We start from the raw sequence: 23,023 nt of genomic DNA on the forward strand, positions 1-23,023 counted from the left end.
GACTCCTCTAATAGACTTTTAATAAAGTTTGTGTTGGGGGGGAGGGGGGTGTTGAGGGGAGGGGGGCTGTTGTTTGTGTGTGTACAGGATAGACACAGTCGTATTTGAGCGTCTGGAGTCTGTGTCTGGCGGATGGTTTTAGCACAATATATAACAGGGTAAATTCAGCCTAACAGTATTGGTTTATTTGATAATAGAAGATTTATTTTACAATTAATTTTATAATAGCAGTAACTGGGATGTCTCGACATATCATTTGAATACTTGTCAGAAAACTATAAAAGTGTCAGTGATAGTTGTGATAAGAAGGCACTAGGGCTGTGCGATATGACCAAAATCTCATATCCCGATATAAGACATCTATCGTCCCGATAACGATATAAACCACAAAAATGTAACATTTTCTGTAAATTCTGTGAATCTCGGGCAGCTCGTCTTGCAGGAAGTGTTTCCAGCTGCGCGTCATGTAGCTGGAGTCGAGTGTTTTAACCGATGCATGAAACTCTACATTTTTAGAAATAAGTTGTAACGGCCGCCGTTTTCTTTGTGAGTATTTATTACACGGCGTGCTGCGGGGAAAAGCCTGTTCTAACGTTTGAGTCTAAGGTTTATTTTTTTAGCACCTGGCGGCTCTTTTTTACTTCTCATCCGTAAATAATCTGCTCTTTCACGTGATTCTGTTTATTTCGAAAAGTCTCAACAGGATCTTGAGCTTTATTGTGAAAGGTTTATGTGGAACATAAACAAGCGGACACGCGATGCTGTTACCGTCGTTGTTGCTAGCCACAACGCATAAAAACAGGCGCTTGTCCGTCCGTAGTGTGGTTATATAAAATATAAGAGAAAGAGAGAACTTTAAGAAATTAATATAGCCACTACTGTGACCATCAAAACCATGAAAAAATATTGCAGTAAACAGTTTATTTTGCGACACCACGAAACAAACGATAGCGTAAAATGAAACGATAGACGTTTTTATATCGTCATCCGATATATATCGTTATATCGAACAGCCCTAGAAGGCACTATTAGTATTATGAGTATCCTGGATCTTAATGGGTCAACCCAACCTAGACATGTGACTAATGTTAATGGCATAATACATAATCAATCAATAATTAATCCGTTTCCGAAGCAACCGCACCCCGAGGCTGTTCTAAGGGGCTCATTGTAATGGCCCCTGTGCAACTGTAGCGAGAGCTTGGACTTGTACCCGGTAGGCATTGGACTTTACCAGGGGTGCCCTTTGGTACAGATCGTGCTAATAATGTTTAGAAGCGCGATCAGGTAGCCAGGCAGAAATGCTCAAAAGGTGTAAACAGCAGCCTGTCAGTAAATTAGTTATGGAGACAATTTCTTGGAACAGCCAAGATAGAGGGTGCTGGTTTTAGAGGTGTTAGAAGTCTCTGCATTTTGCCGACCGTGTGGTCTAGTTTGCTTCACTGACTGATAACCTCCAGCTTGCACTGAGCTGGTTCAAAGTGGCATGAGTGACAGTTGGCACCTCCAATCCAGAGGCGTTTGGTTTCAATGAAAGAAGCCTGGGTTGCTTTGCTGGATCCAAGGCGAAGGAAGTTGGGATTTTGTTGACAAGTAGAGGAAAGGTAATGAGGGAGATTGACAAACTGGAGTGACAATTTACTGACTGATCTACCTCCCCAGTCTAACCTTTGCCTGGATTTCAACATCTTGCTCTGCTTTAATCTGGAATCTGGGCTGCTGAGACTGCTGAATAAGTGGCAGAAAACTAATTAATGATGGGTGGATTAATCAATTAACGTATCAGTGGACCGTTTTTGGAAGTGTTTTGCATCTAAAGTTTTTGAGACAAAATCAAGGTGGAGTGAGCAAGTATCTTTGAAGGATTAGTTAGATGTGCATAGCAAGCACAGAAAGAACAGCGAGGGATACAGTGCGTACTTCTTTTATTTAAAAAAACAACAAAAAAAAATCTTCCTACATTTAATGATAGCTATCTGCCTGTCAGTCACGTAAAGGGATTGCTGTGCTCTAGAGAATTACACCTTTACACGCACGCACATGTACAAACACATCAACACATCAAGGTTCACGTAAGGATAGGCCAGGAGCGAGGGGAGGAGCGAAAAAGAGATTGAGGGAACGACAGGCAGGGGGTGGGAAATGGATAAGAGATTAATTGAGAGAATGGTGACTGAAAGATGGATAGATAGGGAGAGGAGGAGGAGAAGTGAGGTGTGTTTGTGTGTGCGTGAGTGAGAATTGGACCCATATAGCTAGGAGTAAGAGGGGAGCCATCTAGAGAGTGAAGAAGAGGTAGAAACAGAGAACGGGAGGCTCATAATGAGAGAAAGGTATTGAAATGTGAACCTCTGATTAAGTTTGACATTTAAGATGACATATTTTGCATGCTGTTACCCCATTACAAATGAGTCCTATACTGTGGTAGAGTGGGTCTGCAACTGAGTCTACGTGTGTGTGATTTGCTTGGCAGGAAAGAATTGGGCCCCTGCTACACAGCAGACGAAGAGAGAATGTGTGTGTAAGTAAAGATTCTGGCATTGATTAGGGACCTGGTAGTCAGCTGAAAGCTTTTAGTCTTAAAATGGCAGGTGGACTCTGTCTCGCGGTGGTTTTATGTTGTCCTCCTCTTTCTCCCTATTTCTGTTTGACTCTCGAACCCCCCTCCCTACTTTCAATTAGACTCCTGCCTCTGCAAAATCAATTCCCAGCTGTTACTGGTTCTCCCGAAAAAAGAAATCCTCTCCTTGGCCAACTTTCTCTCCCTTATCCCCGTGTTTCTCGAAGAGGCCAGACACGCCCGCCCTCCCATCCAGGACGCGAACAGAGCGCAGCGCAGCATCGTGCGCTCGCGACCATTTCCTATTATTGCGGGGACTGATCTGTTTCGTCTCAGTGGGTACTAAACCGTTTACTTGCACGCTTTAATTAATATTGTCTTCAGCTGCTTTCATTCACTGGCACATAACCTAAAGCTACAAGGCACTGCAGCGTGACTGCCATTTTGTGCATCGGTGGACTTCCTAGAAGAAATAATTGTCTAAATAAATGACTGCTGAGTGATACAAGACATTCGTGAGAGCCTTAACAAATGCAGCAACATTTTTTGAACATAAAATTGAAGCGATTAACATATTTTATTTTTCTTGTATTCTTTTATTTAAGAAGTTAGAGTTGCTCTTTTGGGCAGTAGCACATCATGATAAGGTGATCATGTTATTTTCAATTTTTTACTGAAAGAAAAAACATTTCTACACTGACACAAAGTGGCAGTTTTAAAAAGGAAATTTCTGAAATGTTGACTTAGTGTGAACCCTTGCTGCGTAATGGACCCGAAAGTGAGCACGTCTTTAAAACCACCCATGTGTGATGCATACATGAGCCATACCGGATCCAGTCTCAGATATGAAGCTGGAAATGCAAGTGTCTGATAGCCACAAGATGTATGAATAGTCCAGCAGCTCTAATGAGGAAGCTCAGAGGAGCCTGCTCTCACATTTCTGCAAAGTCAGTCATTGTCTGTGGTTTTCTCAGCTAAACTTCCACACACAGACTCAGACCAAGATATTTGGGAGGCGATTGTTTTGCTAAATTAGTCAAAATAAACCTGAGTTCAAATTGCGGCTTGCAGAATTGTTTTAAACCCCATAGTCATTATATTGCAGGCTGTATGTTTTGGACATCACAGGAAGCTTTATATTCAAATCATCTACTGTTTTTTTTTTTTATATGTGTGTGTGTGTGTGTTTGGGGGGGGGGGGGGGGGTGTCTTGTTAGTATGTGGAGCTTATCTGCTCCTTGCCTCTTTCCTTTTTCTCTCCTCCTATTCTCCCTTTCTTTGCTCCTGTCTATCCATTTCCCAAGACAATCAGCATTTTTTCCTTCTTAAAAGAAGAAAACACATTTGTGTTCCCGTCTAAAACCTCTCATCCCCTCCAAACGTCTACGCTCCTTCCTTTTACTTCCCTTTCACAGTGCCAGGATTCTTATTCCAATTAAAAGTCCTTACCCACCATCTCCCTCGTGCGTTTCTTTCTCCCTGACTCGTACCTCTCCTTCATGTGCACCTTACTTACCCGTAAGTTGTTCTATCTTTTCCAAATCTCACAAAGTTCCAGTAAATCAGAAGAGAGGAACAGAGATGGCACCGCGAGAAGAAAGCGAGGACAGATAATGAGGAGCAGGAGAGATAGGGACAAAGAGGGGGAGAGGATGACACGAAGAGCCAGAAAGCAGCGCATCAAGAAAGAGAAAGAAAAGCCAGAGAGAAGTCTGTCTTTGTAATAAGACCTTGACTTTAGCTTTATTTCTTCATATGTTGCACATTAATCCTTTGTTTATGAAAGATGGAGATGCCAGCTACAGCTGTCCCACGGGGAGGGAGAGAGCACAGATATCTGGAGGCAGCAGGGATATGTGGATGTGTTGAGATTCGGTATCAAACCCATCCATTACCGTGACTCAATAATATGCATTTAGAGAATTAGCTTGGAGTCACTGTGTAAAATGGTTGAGATGTACTCGTAATCTGTTTTCCTCCATTAGAGAGATCTAACTTTGTTCTCTGAATGACAAAGGCCTCTTTTGATTTCTTATGAGTCGCATGAAAATTCATTGCCAGGCTGGCGGTGCACTAAGATGCCGTAAACATGATGTGGTTGAAATGGAGTAAGATATTGTTTATATAACCTAATTAAAGCAACATGTGTTAGACCCCTACAAAACGCATGACAAACGACAGGAGTGACCTCCGTTGTCGTTCGTAGCGTTAAAACAAGCTGATTAATTTGTTCTTTTTGTGACAAAGATTGTATGAATGGCCAAATTAATTGCTGACAATTAATCACTGGAGTAAGTGAACAAGCAGAATTGACAAACCTTTGTTGATTACAGCCCCTCAAATATGAGGGTTTGTTGCAGATATCTTTGGATTTTTGACTGATGAGAAGGCAAAACAAGAAATTTGAACACGTCAGCTCTGATTCTGGAAAAGTCTTCTTGTAAATAACTGACGTAAAAGCAAATGCTGTTTAGCGTGCATGCGAGCGCTTGGTTGAAAATACCTGCTGGTTTGAGTTTGAACTGCTCGAATACGATGAAATTTTTGAAGTTGATTTATAGCGCTTCTCTGGAAAACACGAGCGAGCCACACAAAGAAACGCTGAGATGTAGCAAAAGAGTAAGTTTCACAACAAAGTTCCCCAACATGGTCCTCCGTCTGCCACATGCGTCTGAAACTTACCATACTCCTGTTGCTGCGTCTTTCAGCAGTTGTCGTTGGATGATTATTGGCAATTTTAGATAAAAGCCTCACTGGTGTTGGGACTAATTGTAGTTGATGGAAATGATTAGCTGTCACATTTATCTTTGCTGAGGTATTGAGGCCAGTGTGGTGTATAAGGGCTAATTGTAGCTAGTAGCAGTAGTTGTTATGCGGTATGTTGTGGTGGGTTGTACCTAATTGTAGTTGATAGTAATGGTTCCAGTCTGTGTATACAGCCTGGAGCAGACAAAAGCTCTGCTGCGACATTGAGAGACACACACACACACACATATATACAGATGCTTACACCCAAAAAACACACAGTCGGGCCTTTAAAGACACACCTCTGCTTCCTGCCCGCATCCAATAAAAGTGGCACTGAAGTATGCATAAGACCAAATGATTCCAGCATAAATAAATAAAGGCTACAGAATAATTCCTTCTACTTGCTGCTGTGTTAATGCAAGAATTGTCATCACCGGTGAACTTACTAAGTCACCAGTCGGATGGATCATACAGGGCATACGGAAACATAGTTTAGGTCAGTCAGTGCTTCTTAGGTCGGGGTTTCAGCTTCATTGCTTTACCACAACGATCTGTAGTTTTCCACTGTGTGTGTGTGTGTGTGTGTGTGTAAATGATGAATTCTGACTGGGTGTGGTCGACATCAGATGAGATTTTCCCCTTCTCCCTGCACTCACTCACACTCTCCCGCTCCCTCTCTTTCCCTACACACACACACACACACACACACACACACACACACACACACACACACACACACACACACACACACACGCGCACAGGGCGAGTGCCAGGGCTGGTCTAGGCGTGGGCCCTTGCAGACATAAATGCTTTATTTTAATAGTTGTATGGCAGAGAGAGAGAGTGGGAGAAAAAAGGCAAATACTACAAAGGCCACGGAGAGATTGGATTCAACAAAAACAGCACCCCTCTCTCATTTTCTGTTTTGCTCTCCTCTCTATCTCTGTTTATTAAGTATTTTCTAATCCTCTAGATAACAACAGAACGCTGCCCAAATATGGGTATTGTCACTGTGCATCATCACCCGATTATGGATATTCAAACTTATTCTCATATTTTCTTTAGCTGTGTGTGTGTGTGTGTGTGTGTGTGTGTGTGTGTGTGTGTGTGTGTGTGTGTGTGTGTGTGTGTGTGTGTGTGTGTGTGTGTGTGTGTGTGTCAGTTCTCTCACGCTTTAACTGTTTGCAGGTTGCTATCAGTAAATAACAACAAGCTTTTGTCTCTCACAGATGCTCACAGGGTGGTGCACATGCTTTCTGGGTTTATCATCAAATAATGCATTACTCACACATAAAACCCTCAAAGACAACCAGTGTCTTCCCCCCTCATATTGCATTGATCTAAAAGTGATCAGTTTTGGCGTCAATCAGGCGTCGGTTGGGTTTGACTTTGTTTATGACCAAAAGAAATGGGTGTACGGGCTCTCCGGGTTGACTGTGCACCCCCGAATATGAACCGAATGACCACAAATAAACACAGATGCGCGCGTATGCGCACGCACGCACGCACGCACGCACGCACACACTTGTGCAAGGAAGACAAAAAAAAGAGCAAAAAAACAAAACGCATGCAGCATCTCCCTGTCACGACTGTTGTGAACGCTACAACCACAATTGTTCCCCTTTTGAACAAAAGAAAGATTATGGTTTAACATAAAACACATGTTTGGTTATTTGATGGCTTTGTACAGTGATTATAAGGGAAGGAGGGGAGGGGGGGAGGGCAGGAACAGAAAGAAAACATTTAATGATGGAATTACTTAAGTTATTGTTGCAATTATTCTTGCATGTGAAAGAGGGCAACACAGAATAAAAAAATGACTTGGCACTTCATTTCTTTGATATTTGTGTTTTACACAAGGATGCGCAAGCAGGAAAAAGGTGAAAGGTCGAGAGAGAGAAAGAGGATGAGTGGGGCGGGACAAAAGCAAAATGTGACATGGGGGGAAAAAAGTAGGCAATCAAAAGAGGAAACCGAAGGAGGTGATGCAGATAAAAGTGTGAGAGACAGTGAGAAATGAGAAAATGAGAATTTGCAAGCCAGAAAATGAATGAAAGGTTAAAAAAACAACCAAAAAAAGCAAAAAACCAGAGGAGCAAAATGGGAAGGAGAAATTTGGAGCGCTTGAGGGAATGAATTGCAGTCTGCCACTTCCCTCATCCCTCTTTCTGATATGGGGCGTTCGGTTTGATGTGGTTGTGCGTTGGCCATTCTCCCCGTCTCCTCTCCTTCATCTGTCTCCCCCGTTTCTCTCCATGCCTCACCCTCCTCCCCCCTCGCTGTCTCTCCCGTCTCTCTGATATGGTTTGGGTTCTTGATGTGGTCACGTGTTGGAAGATTCTCACGGATGGTTTCCATAACGATAAAAAGATTCACTCCCCAGTTGGGTTGAAAAAGGAAAAAAAAAAAGTTGTTCAATGGGTGCTTTTTTTTGGTGGGGGGGTGGCCGTCACATTTCAGCAAGTACCCGCCCTCCAAAAAAAAAAAAATCCTGAAAAAGAAAAAAAAAATCTCTCGCAGCTGAGATGTTTCTGATTTGTTGCGCCTGTTTTTCTTTGACGAGGTTTGTGGTCGAGGATTGTCGCAGATTTTGGTGTTCAAAGAAGTCTGTAAATTAAATCAAAGCTATTTTGCGCACATACTGTACATCATTGTCAGATAATTGTATTTGTGTGCATGTGTGGCGTTATATGCAGAATATTACTGGAGTTTGAAAGGCTCTGTATCTTTTAGTGTCTCGAGGGAAGTCAGCTTGCTGTTTTTTATCCCCAAGCTCCTTCTTCTTCCTCCCTTAATACATGGTAACAAATCATAATTTTCTTTTTCTTCTATTTTTATGTTTGTAGAAATGGTGAGGAAGAAGAATCCCCCTATCCGGAGTGTGGGAGGCGAGGAGGAAGAGGAAGAAGAAGGGAAGAGGCCAGCGGGAGAAGAGGAAGAAGAAGGCGAGGAGGAAGGGAGAGTGGGAGCAGAGGCCGAACGAATAAACCGACCCTCTGAGCCGGAATCCTCCGAGCGGGTCAGAGGAGATGAGGAGCAGCAGGAGGAGGAGGAGGGGGGAGAGAGCGAGTGCATTTCCTCGTCTGTCTCTCCCTCGTCTGTTGGCGATCGCTACGGTAATGAGGAGCGAGGGGGGAGGAGAGGAGGAGGCAGGGGAAGGGCAAAGCAAGGAGGAGCAGCGCTGACGGACAGGCCGGAGAGCCAGTCGGAGCCTGAGGACGGGGACAGAGCGGTAGAAGAAGGGGAGAGAAGCGACAGAGAAAGGGGGGAGGCAGATCATCTCACCCCTCCTCTCCTCTCTGCCCCGCACCTCCTCCCAAGACAGGAAGGAGGGGAGGAGACCACGACCGATACCCCTCCGCTTTCCTCCAGCCCCTCTCCTAAACTCCAGGACTTCAAGTGCAATGTGTGTGGCTACGGTTACTATGGCAACGACCCGGCTGACCTGGTGAAGCACTTTCGGAAGTATCACCTGGGCCTGCACAACCGCACACGGCAGGATGCTGCTCTGGACACACACATCCTGGCACTCCACAACATGGCTCCCCAACACACACCTATTGGTAACTTCAGCTTTCTCTGTCCAGCGCTTATTATAGAAATGAGTTTATAATGGAGAATGAAATGTATGACCCTAAAGACCTGGACAGTCATAGCAAATATGAACCAGTACAGGAGAAAACTGCCAAAAATACATATGAGTTCATCTATTTTATATATATATACATATATATACTTTGAACTTGTCTTCCAGTAAGGACATAGCAGTTACTTAGAAAAACAGCATGTTGATTCTGAGTCTAGTTTTCCTTCTTCCCAGATGTCAGGCTAGTTCTCACATTTTTTTTGCCTCAAGCAGCTTGAGCCCTCTTTGTTTATCTGTTTCTACCAGTCTGACCCCTTCTTGCATTTCTCATGTCAGACATACAGGCGGGACAAGGGCAGAGGAGCCAAGCCAAAGACTTGGGGAAGACAAGACCAGAGATACAGAGTCAGCAGCATAGGACAGTTATGATGAATGGCACATATGACGTACAGGTAAGTCCTGGGTGTGAAATACTCATAAAAGTGTTTAAAATACTCCATACTTTAATAACTGAATATATTTAAAAACAAAAAACAAAAAACTATGTGCTGTAGTAGCCCTTTTAAGGAATTTTAAAAGGGGTTAAAAATAAAATAAAATAAAAACCTCCTCAGTCCCACAGAAAGCCTTAATTTTTGGAGCTGATTGGCTTTCATAAAAGTCAGTGTGGTATTCCAAAGTACTATTTTTCTTGAAGTTTGCCAATTTTGGTATCTGTGGCCCATTTTCCACAGTATGTTCTCAGATTTGGTGACTCTCATCCTGCCAGCATGCCAGACTGCAAAAGGCATTTCTTTTCCCATTAATTTAGAGCTTCCGCTCAAAGTACCAGGAAATTTAACTCCCAAGGATTTTTCTCTCACGCCATCCAGACATGCTTCAGACGGTTGACTGTCTATATTTCCAACCCTTGAAATGTCGTGTGTGTGCGATCAAAAATGTTAAGTGCTGCAAGCCTCACCCAGAAATTTCTATACCTATTGAAAAGTATTAATCTCCCGGGGAGTTTTTTTTTCTTTTCTTTTGTTCAGGGGTAAAATAATTTCCCCACAGTAGAAATTGTTAACTGTTAATAGCCCCTGGAGTTAGTTCCTGCAGCGTGGAAGCTCTCATAAGCCGTTTTTCCACCACAGGAACTTTTCCCAGGGTCTAGAAACTTTTGGAGGGACTCAATATATTTCCATTTGTCAAGTAGCCTAACTGCAGCGTTTTGTCTCATCTCACAGTCATTTGAGATGGTTTTTTACTTCAAGGTATTCCGCAGAATTTGTTGAGTATTGCTTGTAAATACCACATTGTAACTCGGGCCTTCATGTCTGATTCAGAGCGCAAGAACGAGAGAGGGAATGAGAGAGACTGAGCAGTTGTGGTCAAGCATGCTAGAAAGTGAATGTGAACAAACCCGTGAATCAGACAAACCAAACTTTATTTTCTGGTTGTTTCTCAGTGGTTGCGTTCTGAAGTAGTGATAAACAGGCTTATATTGTTTCACAACCCTACGGGAAGGTGCGTGGTTAGATTTTTTTTTATAACCAAAAGGGAGGCTTCAGCCTGTCCGCCGTGGATGCTCTGTCTGTGTGTGTATGTGCACGGAAAAGAGGCACGATGGAACGTCATCTAAACTTTTTCAGACATCCCACACGTTAAAACAGCTAAAGTGATGGGCCTGGTCTTTTCTTTACCGCAGTGGAAATGTAGAGAAACAATGACAAGGATCAGGGTGTGAGCTCCACACAAAGAAATAGTAAAGAAACATGTATTTCTGATGTGTATTTCCTGTTAGGCTTATAATAATGCTGTTATTACACACGTACAAATGATGTTATTTAAATATACTTTTATTTTGCACATGCCACGTATTTATGCGGATCAGGTATAAATCCAGTAAACTTTATGTAGTGTGAGAAAAATGTGAAAGTGGCCACGTTGACATCATCTGAAACTTTTTAAAGTTGTTGTTGTATTTCTTTTCCACGTGGGTTACCTTGGAAACAGATTTTTTTTAAGATAACAAACACAAGTTGACGCACTTATGCCTCGACTAGAACTGGTGTTAGAGATTATGGCAGGGCTCCGGCACATTTGATATAATCTTATAATTAATTATACAACAATTTTCTTTTATTTTGTGGTAAAACAGTAACATCAGAAATATGCACTTATGGATGCAATGCAGTCTCAGTCTTGTTTGCATATGTTTAATGCGCATCATTGTGTGCACCAACATGCACTAGTAAAACTGGCGTAAAGTTCTAAAAGAAAACTCAAAAATGTTGCATTCATTTCATTTACATCAAAGTTCCAGTTATTAAATTTGTATGTCATAATAACTCGAAGAAGTGCGACATACTGTATATGAAACATTTTATGTAATCATAGTTAGAAACTTTGATCCAATACAAGTAACACTGATTTAGTTAACAGTTCGCTGTAATCACAGTTGTAATAAATCTGCAAAGTTAGGCTCATAACTGAATGGAATAATTTATTGGGTAGAGCAATCTGCAACTGATTTGTAACATAGGGTGTGCCTTATTTGGACAGGGAGGCATTGTGCTGCAAGTTATAAAATTTTATAGACTGACAGATGGATAGACACAGAAAGGTAGACAACCGGGGCACCTGGCAGACAAGTCGTGCATATGGGGGTATGCATAGTCAAGCGTACGTGCGCGCGCACGCACAAAAGCCATAGTGTCGACTTCCCAAATCTTTTGCAGGGAATGCGTGCATAGACAAATGCTCGCATGTGCACCATATGCATGATTATAGCTGTTAAATAATTCAATAAAATCAATGCTCATCCCCATATTGAGGTCTCATTTTATAAAACTAGGTGAATGAAGGGGATGCTGCAAACTTGCAGTTGCAACTAAAAATTCCTTCTACGAGGTGAATGTCGTAGATATACTAGGACGCTGTACTCAAACTTCTAATCATAAATAATCAAAAAACATTTTTAAAAAAAGAGATGTGTTTTGTACCTGACATCAACAGATTGAACAGAACAGAACCGAATCAATCGGAGGATAAAAGTAGTTTTCAATAATTTTGTTCTTTGTGTTACCAGGCGTCCATAATCAGTGAAATCAGCAGCGCCAGTATTGATTTGCGGTGCATGTTAGTACTGAACATTAAAGCCTCAGACTAACTGCTCATGTGTCTGCTATTTTTACCTCAAGAGCTACGAAGTTTAAATGAGATCTTAAATCAGATCAGTGATATCTAATCACCTATCAGTTTAGCAGTATTTTCAGTAATAACCTACAGGTTCGCTTGGAAAAAAATTTTTAATCGTCAAATGTTTACAATATGCTGTAAATATAAGCTCATTTTTGGCAATAACTGTCAAGGATTAGGATTTCGAGTATTCATGAACTGTGATGTTTTTGTGTGAAAGATTTAGTGGGATGATTCAACAAACGTGCGTGTGTGTGTCAAGAATAGTGAAGGAGTTTAGTTTCATTTAAACCAGCAGCCTGTAATGATCTAAAGTCACGTAATGGACACAGTAATACACATACGCGTGCAGACACACACACACACACACATACGCACACCGAATCAGAAATAGAAAATCCAGTGGGCTTAAGTCGTCATTATGAAGAAAAAGTGAAAGTATATATATACTTAAAAAAAAAAAACGAATGAAAGGGGTCTCTATTCTCTCCATCCCTCACTCACTTTTTCTCCCTCTCCCGCCCACGTTTGGAAAATTCCATGTTGTCATTTGCTAAGACAAGATTCCATGTCAACCAATGAGATTCCAGACCCCCCCCAAAAAAGTCATAGTGGAGAAAAGGGAGAAGGAATGAGTGAGAGTGCTCGAGATGGAGGAGGAAAGGAGAGAAGGTAGTGACAGAGGCAGACGGAGAACCAGTAGTTATAATCGGCTGTTAGGGAGTGTAATGAAACAGCTGTCAGACATATTTAGCTGTCTTCTTCTCTCCTGCTTCTCCATTTGTCTCTCTTATCAAGTCTTTGTCTCTCCTTCACCTTCTCCTCTGCTCTGCCCTCTTTCTTTGATTTGTCTTTCTTAGTCTCTATTACTTTATCTAATCCATTTTTCCAACTTCTCAATTTGCTTCCCGGCTCTCTTTCGCCTCTTTCTTTTTCTGCAGCTCTGTTCTTCAACTTACAATTTTTTCTTTCATCTTGTCCCATTCGCCCTTTGCCTCTTTTCTTTCACTCTGTCCCTGTCTCATATTCTCGGTCATGTCTTCCTGCACATTCTGCCTGGTGAAATTACTTGATGCTTTGCTCTTTGCTAATTGTCTGGGCAGGGTCTGTTGGATGAGATAATTGTTGAATTTCTGTCGTGAGATCACGTACAGTAATGACTCTCATTTAGACTTTAACATTTATTTTCTTTAGCTGAGTTGACGTATACCATCTCACGCTTAATTCTTTGTACAAATATTACTTTTTCCACCCTTTTTGGCAAAATGATTGCCTTACTGTCACTCTTGTTGTTTATGAAAAGAGGAAAGTTCAGATTTTCAGCTGTCCTATGAACTGATTGTAGTTTCTTTAAAAAACAAACAAACAAACACACAGAGAGAAAAAAATCTTTTACACCTTTCATCTTCAAAAATGTCCTTGTACCATCATAAAAAAAACTACAAATTTCCCTTTATCTTAACTTCACTCCCACTTTTAATCCCAATACAGTTTAACCATAAGCATAAAACTAGGCAAATAAATAATTTAAATAGTTTTGCGTGTCTTAAAAACTAATTTCTGTGTTAGATTTTGGGAAAAAATCCCAAACAACAGACAGTATTTGTATAACATAGACACAAACTTGTATCTCTTGTTATTTTAAAAAAAAATCCAAGTATGAAAAATATCTAAACATATAGAACCTGTCAAACTCACACAAAAAAACCCCGCATGCTAGCAATCCATTATACTAGGAAACATGACATAAAAGCTGAACAGAACATTCCCCGCTAATCTGTTCTTGACACCAATTGACGTAACTGCCATGCTGCACATTCGCTGATTCTGAGATCTAATTCCTAGTATTGAAACGAAAAACAAGAGCATTGCATCTGTTTGGCGTTCTGTTATCTATGGAGCTTTGCATCTTTGCTCATGTCACATGCAGCATGCAGCTCTGTTACCACACTGCCCATAGTTATCTTAAAACCTCAGATTTAGAGACAAATCTATATTGTACAGTAGGGAGTCCATTGCCACTGTATGGCATGCCAGAATGCCTCATTACTATCATAACGATGAGCACAGTGTAATCACGTACTGTCTAGAGGCTAACTTAATAAAAAAAAAACAGTGCCAGGTTGCTGACTTAGTTATATAAAACCTTGGCCTCGACCCTAAACACTACAGTAGAGCCTAGTAGTTTTGTTATTGGTTGGTTAGTTAGACTTAGAGTTGCCTTTTAATTGTCTACAGTTACATACGGAAAATGATGGATTATGTTCATTGTGGGTTTGAGTAGCTAAGGCATAATTATCCTGCACAGCTCTACGATCGGTGGCTTGTGCCATGTGTCCTTTAAATATCTGCTGCTTAGGAACACAAAAATAACTGCCTTGTATCTAATTTATTTCATGTTTGTCTGTTTTAAGGAAAAGGCAGTATAACCAGTCATTGTCTTTTTTTTCCCTTCTCTGAATCCTGTAAAGTACTTTAATAAATGTAAAGTTAGCATTAACTTTAACTATTTAAAGAATTATAAAGAAATTCCCGCATTGCTCTTTATTTCACAAGATTAAGAGTCTGATATGTAGTTATTCATTTGCAGCAGCAATTTTAGGAAATGCAGACATCTGGAAATGGAAAATGGACAATAAATAAAAACATCTTTTATTTGCATGAAGCAATAACAAGCAAGCAGACTGCCTCTTAATCAAACTGTTTATGTATTAAATATATATTTTTATTCCTTCTTTATTGTCTTTTTCTTTTCTGCCTATCAACAGGTGACGTTGGGTGGCACGCTCATTGGAATCGGTCGGAAGACCTCGGATTGCCAAGGAAACACAAAGTACTTTCGCTGCAAATTCTGCAACTTCACGTACATGGGCAGTAATTCCTTGGAACTTGAACAACATTTCCTTTCCTCGCACCCAAACAAAGTCAAAACACCGCCAACCACACCCCTGCTGACCACAAATAACCTGGCAACGCACGACAACCAGCTGAAGGGACGGAGTCAAGCCTTAGACGGGGCCGAACGAGTTGCGGTGCGCGCAGAGGACGACTCTTTGGTCGGGTACTTCATCCCAGTTAGGTCTTGTTCGGATTCATCGGGCTGGGTGGGGGAGGTTGGTCGAGGCGCCGTGCAGACGTATTATTGGTGTAAATCCTGCAGCTGGAGTTGCGAGTGGTCGGGGGGTTCTGCAAGGCTTTTAGAGCACTATGAGCAAAGACACAAAATGAACACCGGTGGTACTACGAGCCCCAACAACTCTAATCCTGGTGGGATCGACAGAGAGCGAGAAAGAGGAGGAAGGAGAGATGGAGGAGAGAGAGACCAAATGGTATCAAAAGGCCGCAAAGATCAGCCATCCAACCTCTCCAGCACCAGCCAAGGTAATGAAGATGTATTGGAACGTGGCAGTAAGATGATGTTCATTACTGCTGGTACAGTGGGGCAAAAAAGTATTTAGTCAGCCACCGATTGTGCAAGTTCCCCCACTTAAAATGATGACAGAGGTCAGTAATTTGCACCAGAGGTACACTTCAACTGTGAGAGACAGAATGTGAAAAAAAAATCCATGAATCCACATGGTAGGATTTGTAAAGAATTTATTCGTAAATCAGGGTGGAAAATAAGTATTTGGTCAATAACAAAAATACAACTCAATACTTTGTAACATAACCTTTGTTGGCAATAACAGAGGTCAAACGTTTACTATAGGTCTTTACCAGGTTTGCACACACAGTAGCTGGTATTTTGGCCCATTCCTCCATGCAGATCTTCTCGAGAGCAGTGATGTTTTGGGGCTGTCGCCGAGCAACACGGACTTTCAACTCCCGCCACAGATTTTCTATGGGGTTGAGGTCTGGAGACTGGCTAGGCCACTCCAGGACTTTCAAATGCTTCTTACGGAGCCACTCCTTTGTTGCCCGGGCGGTGTGTTTTGGATCATTGTCATGTTGGAAGACCCAGCCTCGTTTCATCTTCAAAGTTCTCACTGATGGAAGGAGGTTTTGGCTCAAAATCTCACGATACATGGCCCCATTCATTCTGTCCTTAACACGGATCAGTCGTCCTGTCCCCTTGGCAGAAAAACAGCCCCATAGCATGATGTTTCCACCCCCATGCTTCACAGTAGGTATGGTGTTCTTGGGATGCAACTCAGTATTCTTCTTCCTCCAAACACGACGAGTTGAGTTTATACCAAAAAGTTCTACTTTGGTTTCATCTGACCACATGACATTCTCCCAATCCTCTGCTGTATCATCCATGTGCTCTCTGGCAAACTTCAGACGGGCCTGGACATGCACTGGCTTCAGCAGCGGAACACGTCTGGCACTGCGGGATTTGATTCCCTGCCGTTGTAGTGTGTTACTGATGGTGACCTTTGTTACTTTGGTCCCAGCTCTCTGCAGGTCATTCACCAGGTCCCCCCGTGTGGTTCTGGGATCTTTGCTCACCGTTCTCATGATCATTTTGACCCCACGGGATGAGATCTTGCGTGGAGCCCCAGATCGAGGGAGATTATCGATGGTCTTGTATGTCTTCCATTTTCTGATGATTGCTCCCACAGTTGATTTTTTCACACCAAGCTGCTTGCCTATTGTAGATTCACTCTTCCCAGTCTGGTGCAGGTCTACAATACTTTTCCTGGTGTCCTTCGAAAGCTCTTTGGTCTTGGCCATGGCGGAGTTTGGAGTCTGACTGTTTGAGGCTGTGGACAGGTGTCTTTTATACAGATGATGAGTTCAAACAGGTGCCATTCATACAGGTAACAAGTGGGGGACAGAAAAGCTTCTTACAGAAGACGTTACAGGTCTGTGAGAGCCAGAGATTTTCCTGGTTTGAGGTGACCAAATACTTATTTTCCACCCTGATTTACGAATAAATTCTTTACAAATCCTACCAGGTGGATTCATGGATTTTTTTTTTCACATTCTGTCTCTCACAGTTGAAGTGTACCTCTGGTGCAAATTACTGACCTCTGTCATCATTTTAAGTGGGGGAACTTGCACAATCGGTGGCTGACTAAATACTTTTTTGCCCCACTGTAGATTGTATCTGCTTAAAGCGAAGATAAATGATCGCCCTCAATAAATGAGTCTTCTATTATTATTTGTGGTGCTTGTCACCTCATGTTTGTTTGCCTTGATTATCATAATAGAAATTATACGTGATAATATTTGAATTTCTGCCCAGGTTTTATTTACTTTTGTTCTGCTTTTTGCTCCTAGGAGACCCAAACAGCAGTGATTCAGAAGCAGTTGTGACCAGTTATAACTGTCAGTTGTGTGATTTCCGGTACTCCATGGCCCACAGTGCGGATGTGATCGTAGTAGCACCATTACTACTGCACTACCAGCATAACCACTCCATCCACCGCTGCAGCATTCAACACTGCATGTATTGTCCACAGGGTCTCTGTCAGCCACAAAAACACCTAGGGGAGGTGAGATAAATAAAATATTGAAATATTTATTTGCTTGTTTTGCTGCCTGCTTGTTAATTAGAAGGAAAAAAAGAGCTGTTTTGCAAGCAAAGGAAAAATAAAATGTAATATAGGAACAAGTGTAAAGTTAATTGTTCCAATTTCCTGCCTAGTTAAAATTCCCTTGCTTTCCTCAGTCTACCCACGCATTCTCCCCTCCCTCCTTTTGTGCCAGCTGCCAGCAGTTCTGTTGCAGCTGTTAAAAATGCAAAAAGGATGGTTAACATCCAAAATTGAGGGTGGCATCATTTACTTAATAATGCACATTCATACTGGTACTGCTGGCTTCCACTTCTTTATTAGATTCATAGAAAATACACGGCTACGCCACAGCATCAAAACGAGATTCTTCTTATATCGGCAGTAATCAGTAAAGAATTTGAAGGTTCAAACCACTTTTGCTCTTACCTTTTTTTCTAATTTGTTTCAACAGGTATCCCACCCATTCGCTTGTCGGAAGCCCACCTGCCCCAAATGCTGTTCAAAGTTCCCTCAACTCGCCAAACAGCAGGACGCCATTGGTTCAAAACCTGCTGTCACCACCTCACCCAGCGTGACTCCTCCTAATCCTAGAGGCGACCACAGTGGGATTTCTGGTTCTACTTTTCACCCCTCAAACCCCGCCCATCCTGTTGTCACACAAGGTATTTGGAGGCATATGTTATTTATATATATATAACATTTATCGGAAGCCTGATTCTGGAGCTTTTCCAGCATGACCCTAAATTCTTCGCTTCTTGCTTCTGATTGGTCCCGCTTTCCTGTCGTAGGCGTCACCCACTTGTGTGACCAGTGTGCATTTGCTACCACTGACATTGACGTGTTGCTGCAACACTATGAAAGCTGCCACAACCTGATCAACCTAAAGGGGGCTCCCCCACATGTCAAAGCTGAGGAAGAAGCTGCGGGAGACAAGGAAGGAGGGCAAGGAGGCGCAGGAGAGAGGGAGTACTCATGTACAAAGTGTCACTTCATTACAGAAGTGGAAGAAGAGATTTTTAGACACTACAGGTGAGATTGCATGGTCATTATAATTGTGTTATTTGATAGGATGTATTTTCTTCCCCCTGCCTAATAAGCTAATAAGCTAACAGTGCCCCAGTTGATCCCGGGAGGAGACACAAATCCCTTTGGGGTCATGGTAGGGGGGGCATCTGACTTAAAAGAAATCTGCCAATTCAATCAAACATGCAGAGCTACCCCCTGTGGCCCTTGTAAATAAGAGAGCAGCCAAAGGTAGCTTCTTGATGATGTTTTTTTACATTATGTAGTGTTTTTTTCTGCAAGGGTTGAGCCATTCAGTTTTCCATCTTTTTCAAAAATCTGTGCTTTTTTTTTGCCGTGCATGCAGTCAGTTAACTTTTTAAGACATAGAATCTCATACAGATCGAGTATTTACTTTGATTGAATTCATCATGGGGAAAAAAAAGGCAAGAATCTGAAAAATTTTGTTCAAGTTAGGTGCAAATTCCTGTGCTTTGTTTCAGACCCCTGCGATTCTTCCTTCTTACACTCACTTATCAAGTAAATGTTCAGTGAGAGGAAAAAAAGAAAGAAAATTGTACGCTTAAGTTACTCGCAGACACCATGTTGACATTCTCACCTGGAAGCTGCACAGATATGATCACATATTTATAGCCCGTGTTGCAGATTTTCAAACTGATATTACACACACCCGTCTGTGATGAAGTCCATGAGTCGAATATCTATGAAAGCACCATGTTGTGGCTTATGGGCTGTTTTCTCGAGGGGCAAAAGGCTTTGGCCTTACGTTCACATTAAAGTTACTCCATGTCGTACATTGCTGGAGATTAGACGACTTAAGACGCATTCCTCTTTAAATGCACCTTGGATGCCTGTGAAGCCAAAACCCCAATATTGCAACAAGCTTTACAGTCTTTGACATTTCACCCACGTCTGCTCACTGTCTGAAAGTGAGTGGTCAGAAAGGTCCTATTGAGTTTGTCTTGCACTACGTGAAAAAATAAAGTAACAAGGTCTTAATCAAAAAATGAAATCTAGGTTTCAAAAATATTACATTTGTCTCACACTGACAAGTGCAAGAAGGATTTAAGTTTCCCTGAAGGTGGGAATTTTCTCTTTTTATTTGCACAGGTAAATGTATACACTAAATTTATATGTATATTTTCTAAAAAATACCAAAAACTCACTTTTACAGGCTGTAGAGGCTAGACTGGACTCCAGAGCCAATCCTGTCTTCTAGATTCAGATTTAGTGACAGAAAAAGATGAAAGGATGAGTTGGGGTGGGGTGGGGTGGGAAAAAGGGGAGTGGCGTGGGAAAGCTGGGCCCAAAGACACAAAAAACTGGAGATAGTTGTGTGGAGATTTGCAGTTACTAATCTACACTACTGATCGGAATGTTTTATTATATGTTGTCACTTGGCATTGGTATCTAAATCAGGCTAAATTATCAAAGAACAAAGTATCGATAAGCTGTGATTGTTTCTGCTGTCAGGGTTTTAAAACAATATGCTGCACTTTCTTTATTCCCATGAAGAATGGAGATCCTCCTCTCTGAGCCTGTGTGCCTGGGGCAGAGGCAGCTGTCACTCCCTTTAACTGCAGCACCATGCAGCACACACAGGCACAGGGCCTCAAACTCTTTTTAAATGTGGTTGCTCCTCACGAGAAGTGATGCCAAAGACAATTTCTTTCCATGCGAGGGCAGAAACACAAGCAATATGCGAAGATATTAAATGCAGAGGAATTCACAGTTTTCGTCTGCCTAGCTGTTAGTTTTTCTGTCGTTGCCTCAGGTATGTTATGGATACTCAGTGTGTGAGCGTAGAGCCCACACACTGAGATAACTTAATTACACGAAATTGGATTGATGATAAAGCGCACCTTGTGTGTTAAGCTACGGATGGATTCATAAATTCAAGCGCAAATGTTCACAGGAGTATCTGAACGGTTCTCAGTTAGGGTTTTAGAGCACGCACATCGGGAGCACATTCAGAGATGAGCCTTTCCTCAGTCAAAAACAATGCTGTCGCAGTTTGCGGCTCGAGAACTTTTCTCTTTTGACAGCCTGAGGAGAACAGCAGATGGCAAGGACCGAAAGACGGGAAGGGAAGAAAGAAGGTTAGAAGAAGGAATGTAAGAGGGAAGGTGAATGAAATACAGAGAGAGAAATTCAGAGAGAAGGGTGCTGAGCAGAGAGCGAGAGCGGGTGACAAAGCAGAGTTTGCAGGGGATTTAACAGTTCATTCACGTCCTTAACAAAATCTAAGCCCTGAATCTTGGAGCTCAAATCAAATAAAAGTGAAATAAAGCCAGAAAGTTTCATGCTGCATCTAAAAACAACCATTTTTTTTTTTTTTAAATCTGAAGGCCAAGTCTTAGAAAACAAAAAGCAGCATGTAATTAATTATAGGGTGTTCAGATCAAAGGATGCTGCTGTGTAATGCGAAAAAGATTGTCAGCTGAGGGAAGCCAATCAATCCATAAGTTTTATAGATAAACTCTCACCTAGCTGCTAATATACACCTTAAGTACAATCTGATGGCTGACAGTGGTCATGTTAAAATTACACCCATAGCAGCCAGTCACACAGGTTCTTTACCCACATATCAGATATATATGTATTGGTCCGGGTAGAGCCAGTCACAGTAAAAAGGATTTTGTCCACAAATGGGGAGCCAACCAATGGTAAAGCCGCAGTGGACTACACTCACCGGTCATTTTTATTAGTTACACCTTGCTAGTACCACTTTGGACTTCCTTTTGCCTTTAAAACAGCCTAAATTCCGGTGTGGAAACATTCCTCAGTCGACTGCACATCCTGTGATCCGAATCTCCTCTTTCAACACATCCCAAAGAAGCCATTTGAGTAGAGAAGATGTATTGTAATTTTCAAGTTTGAGAGGATTTGAGCATTGATACGATGGGTTATCCTGCTCAAAGGAGCCATCAGAAGATGGGTACACTGTGGTTATAACGTGATGGCCAGCCTGAACCATTGCTACAAGAGCCATGCTTTCCATCCGAATGTTGCAGTAGAAATTGAAACTCATCAGACGAGGCAACATTTTTCCAATTTTCTCTTGTCCAATTTTGGTAAGCCCAGGTGAATTGTCACCTAGGTCACCTGCTTTTAGCCTGCAGGAGTGCATTCAGAGATGCTCTTCTGTATACCTTGGTTGTAACAAGTGGTTATTTGAGTTACTTTTGCCTTCCTATCATTTTGAAGCAGTCTGGCATTTTCACCTACAGCACTGCCACTGATGGGATATTTTACATTTTTTCAGACCACTCTCTGTAAACCCTAGAGATGGTTGTGTGGGAAAGTCCCTGCAGATCAGCAGTTTCTGAAATACTCAGACTAGCCTATGTGTCTCAACAACCGTGCCACATTTAGACACTCTTAAATCACCTTCCTTCCCCATTTTTGTTCCGTTTGAACTTGATCATTGGCTGATTAGACATTTGCATAAACAAGCAGTTGAACAGCTGAACCTAATGAAGTGGCTAGTGAGTCTACAAAACACAAATTGTGCTTCCGGATGCTGCAGAGTGCATTGCTATAATAAGATATTTGGAGAAAAAAAGAGACTTTTTTCCCACTGTCTCGCTGTTTCTTACCCTACTGATGGAACAATGCTGCCATCCTAAAGGAGTCAGAAATCGGAATTTCAGAGTTCCAAGTCAGAATTTGAATCTGGAACTCAGACTGAGGGGCCCCAGTAAGTAAGAGTTAACAATCCAAGATGGCGGCATTGAGTGTAAACATAAGCAAAACTATAAAACTTTGAATCTGTGCTGGCTCTGTTGTGTATTAACTCAGTATAACTCCCCAAATTAGCCACATGCACAGCACTGGTCAGGCTCAGTCCACGGATTCACAGTGCCAGATTTATCAAAACAAGCTTTAGGACATGATTCTAGTGCAAACTAGAAACTGTTTATTACAAATGGATAAATTATTATTAAAATACAGATAGAAGAAGCATATTTTTTATGTCTGCTTCAACATTTCCCGTAGGAAAGTAGTGTTAACAGTGACAGACCCAGTAAATGATGAAATCAGTAGGTATGCCAGTCCACGTGTGGATGCTGATGATAAATCAAGGCTGCTGTGTCGTTCAGCATCTGGAGACATAAGTCTAATGGACACACTATATGCTTTTTCATTCACACGTTCTCACAGATTTCTGCAAATATTTCAGCCTCTGTGATCTGCTAGAGGTGCAGACCTTTTATATATTCTTCAACAGCTAATAAAGGGAGAAAGAGAATATGAGGCAGGATGATGAATAAGATAAGTTTATGTCAGAAGTATATATTTATTTCTGTATTTTCACTTGCTGTTGTATAGAAATCATGCATCAGACGTACAAGACAGCAAAGAGGAATACATAGAGTATTCTGAGAGGTTATATATCGGGACGTATTGTAAATGTTTGTGTGGGTCTGGATCTGCAATATCTTCTCATTGTTTTCAAATTCACGC

At 41.8% G+C, this 23,023-nt stretch overlaps 2 protein-coding genes across 4 annotated transcripts in view; both read left to right on the plus strand.

Moving 5' to 3' along the window:
• Positions 1–23,023, plus strand: part of LOC146643760 (uncharacterized) — a 403,826-nt gene that overhangs the window by 255,988 nt on the left and 124,815 nt on the right. The gene's annotated exons all lie outside the window — the stretch shown is intronic.
• Positions 1–23,023, plus strand: part of trps1 (trichorhinophalangeal syndrome I) — a 137,176-nt gene that overhangs the window by 57,809 nt on the left and 56,344 nt on the right. For all 3 annotated transcript variants that reach the window (XM_085395613.1, XM_085395611.1, XM_085395614.1), the window contains exons 3-8: positions 8,155–8,871; positions 9,231–9,346; positions 14,843–15,455; positions 17,298–17,512; positions 17,985–18,195; positions 18,322–18,562. In XM_085395613.1, the coding sequence (XP_085251739.1) occupies positions 8,155–8,871; positions 9,231–9,346; positions 14,843–15,455; positions 17,298–17,512; positions 17,985–18,195; positions 18,322–18,562 (2,113 nt within the window). The remainder of the gene's footprint in view (positions 1–8,154; positions 8,872–9,230; positions 9,347–14,842; positions 15,456–17,297; positions 17,513–17,984; positions 18,196–18,321; positions 18,563–23,023) is intronic.

This window comes from Rhamphochromis longiceps, linkage group LG22 (assembly GCF_057381845.1).
Source record: "Rhamphochromis longiceps isolate RC_006_pf linkage group LG22, R_longiceps_female_GT1.1, whole genome shotgun sequence".
NCBI classification, from domain to species: Eukaryota; Metazoa; Chordata; class Actinopteri; order Cichliformes; family Cichlidae; genus Rhamphochromis; species Rhamphochromis longiceps.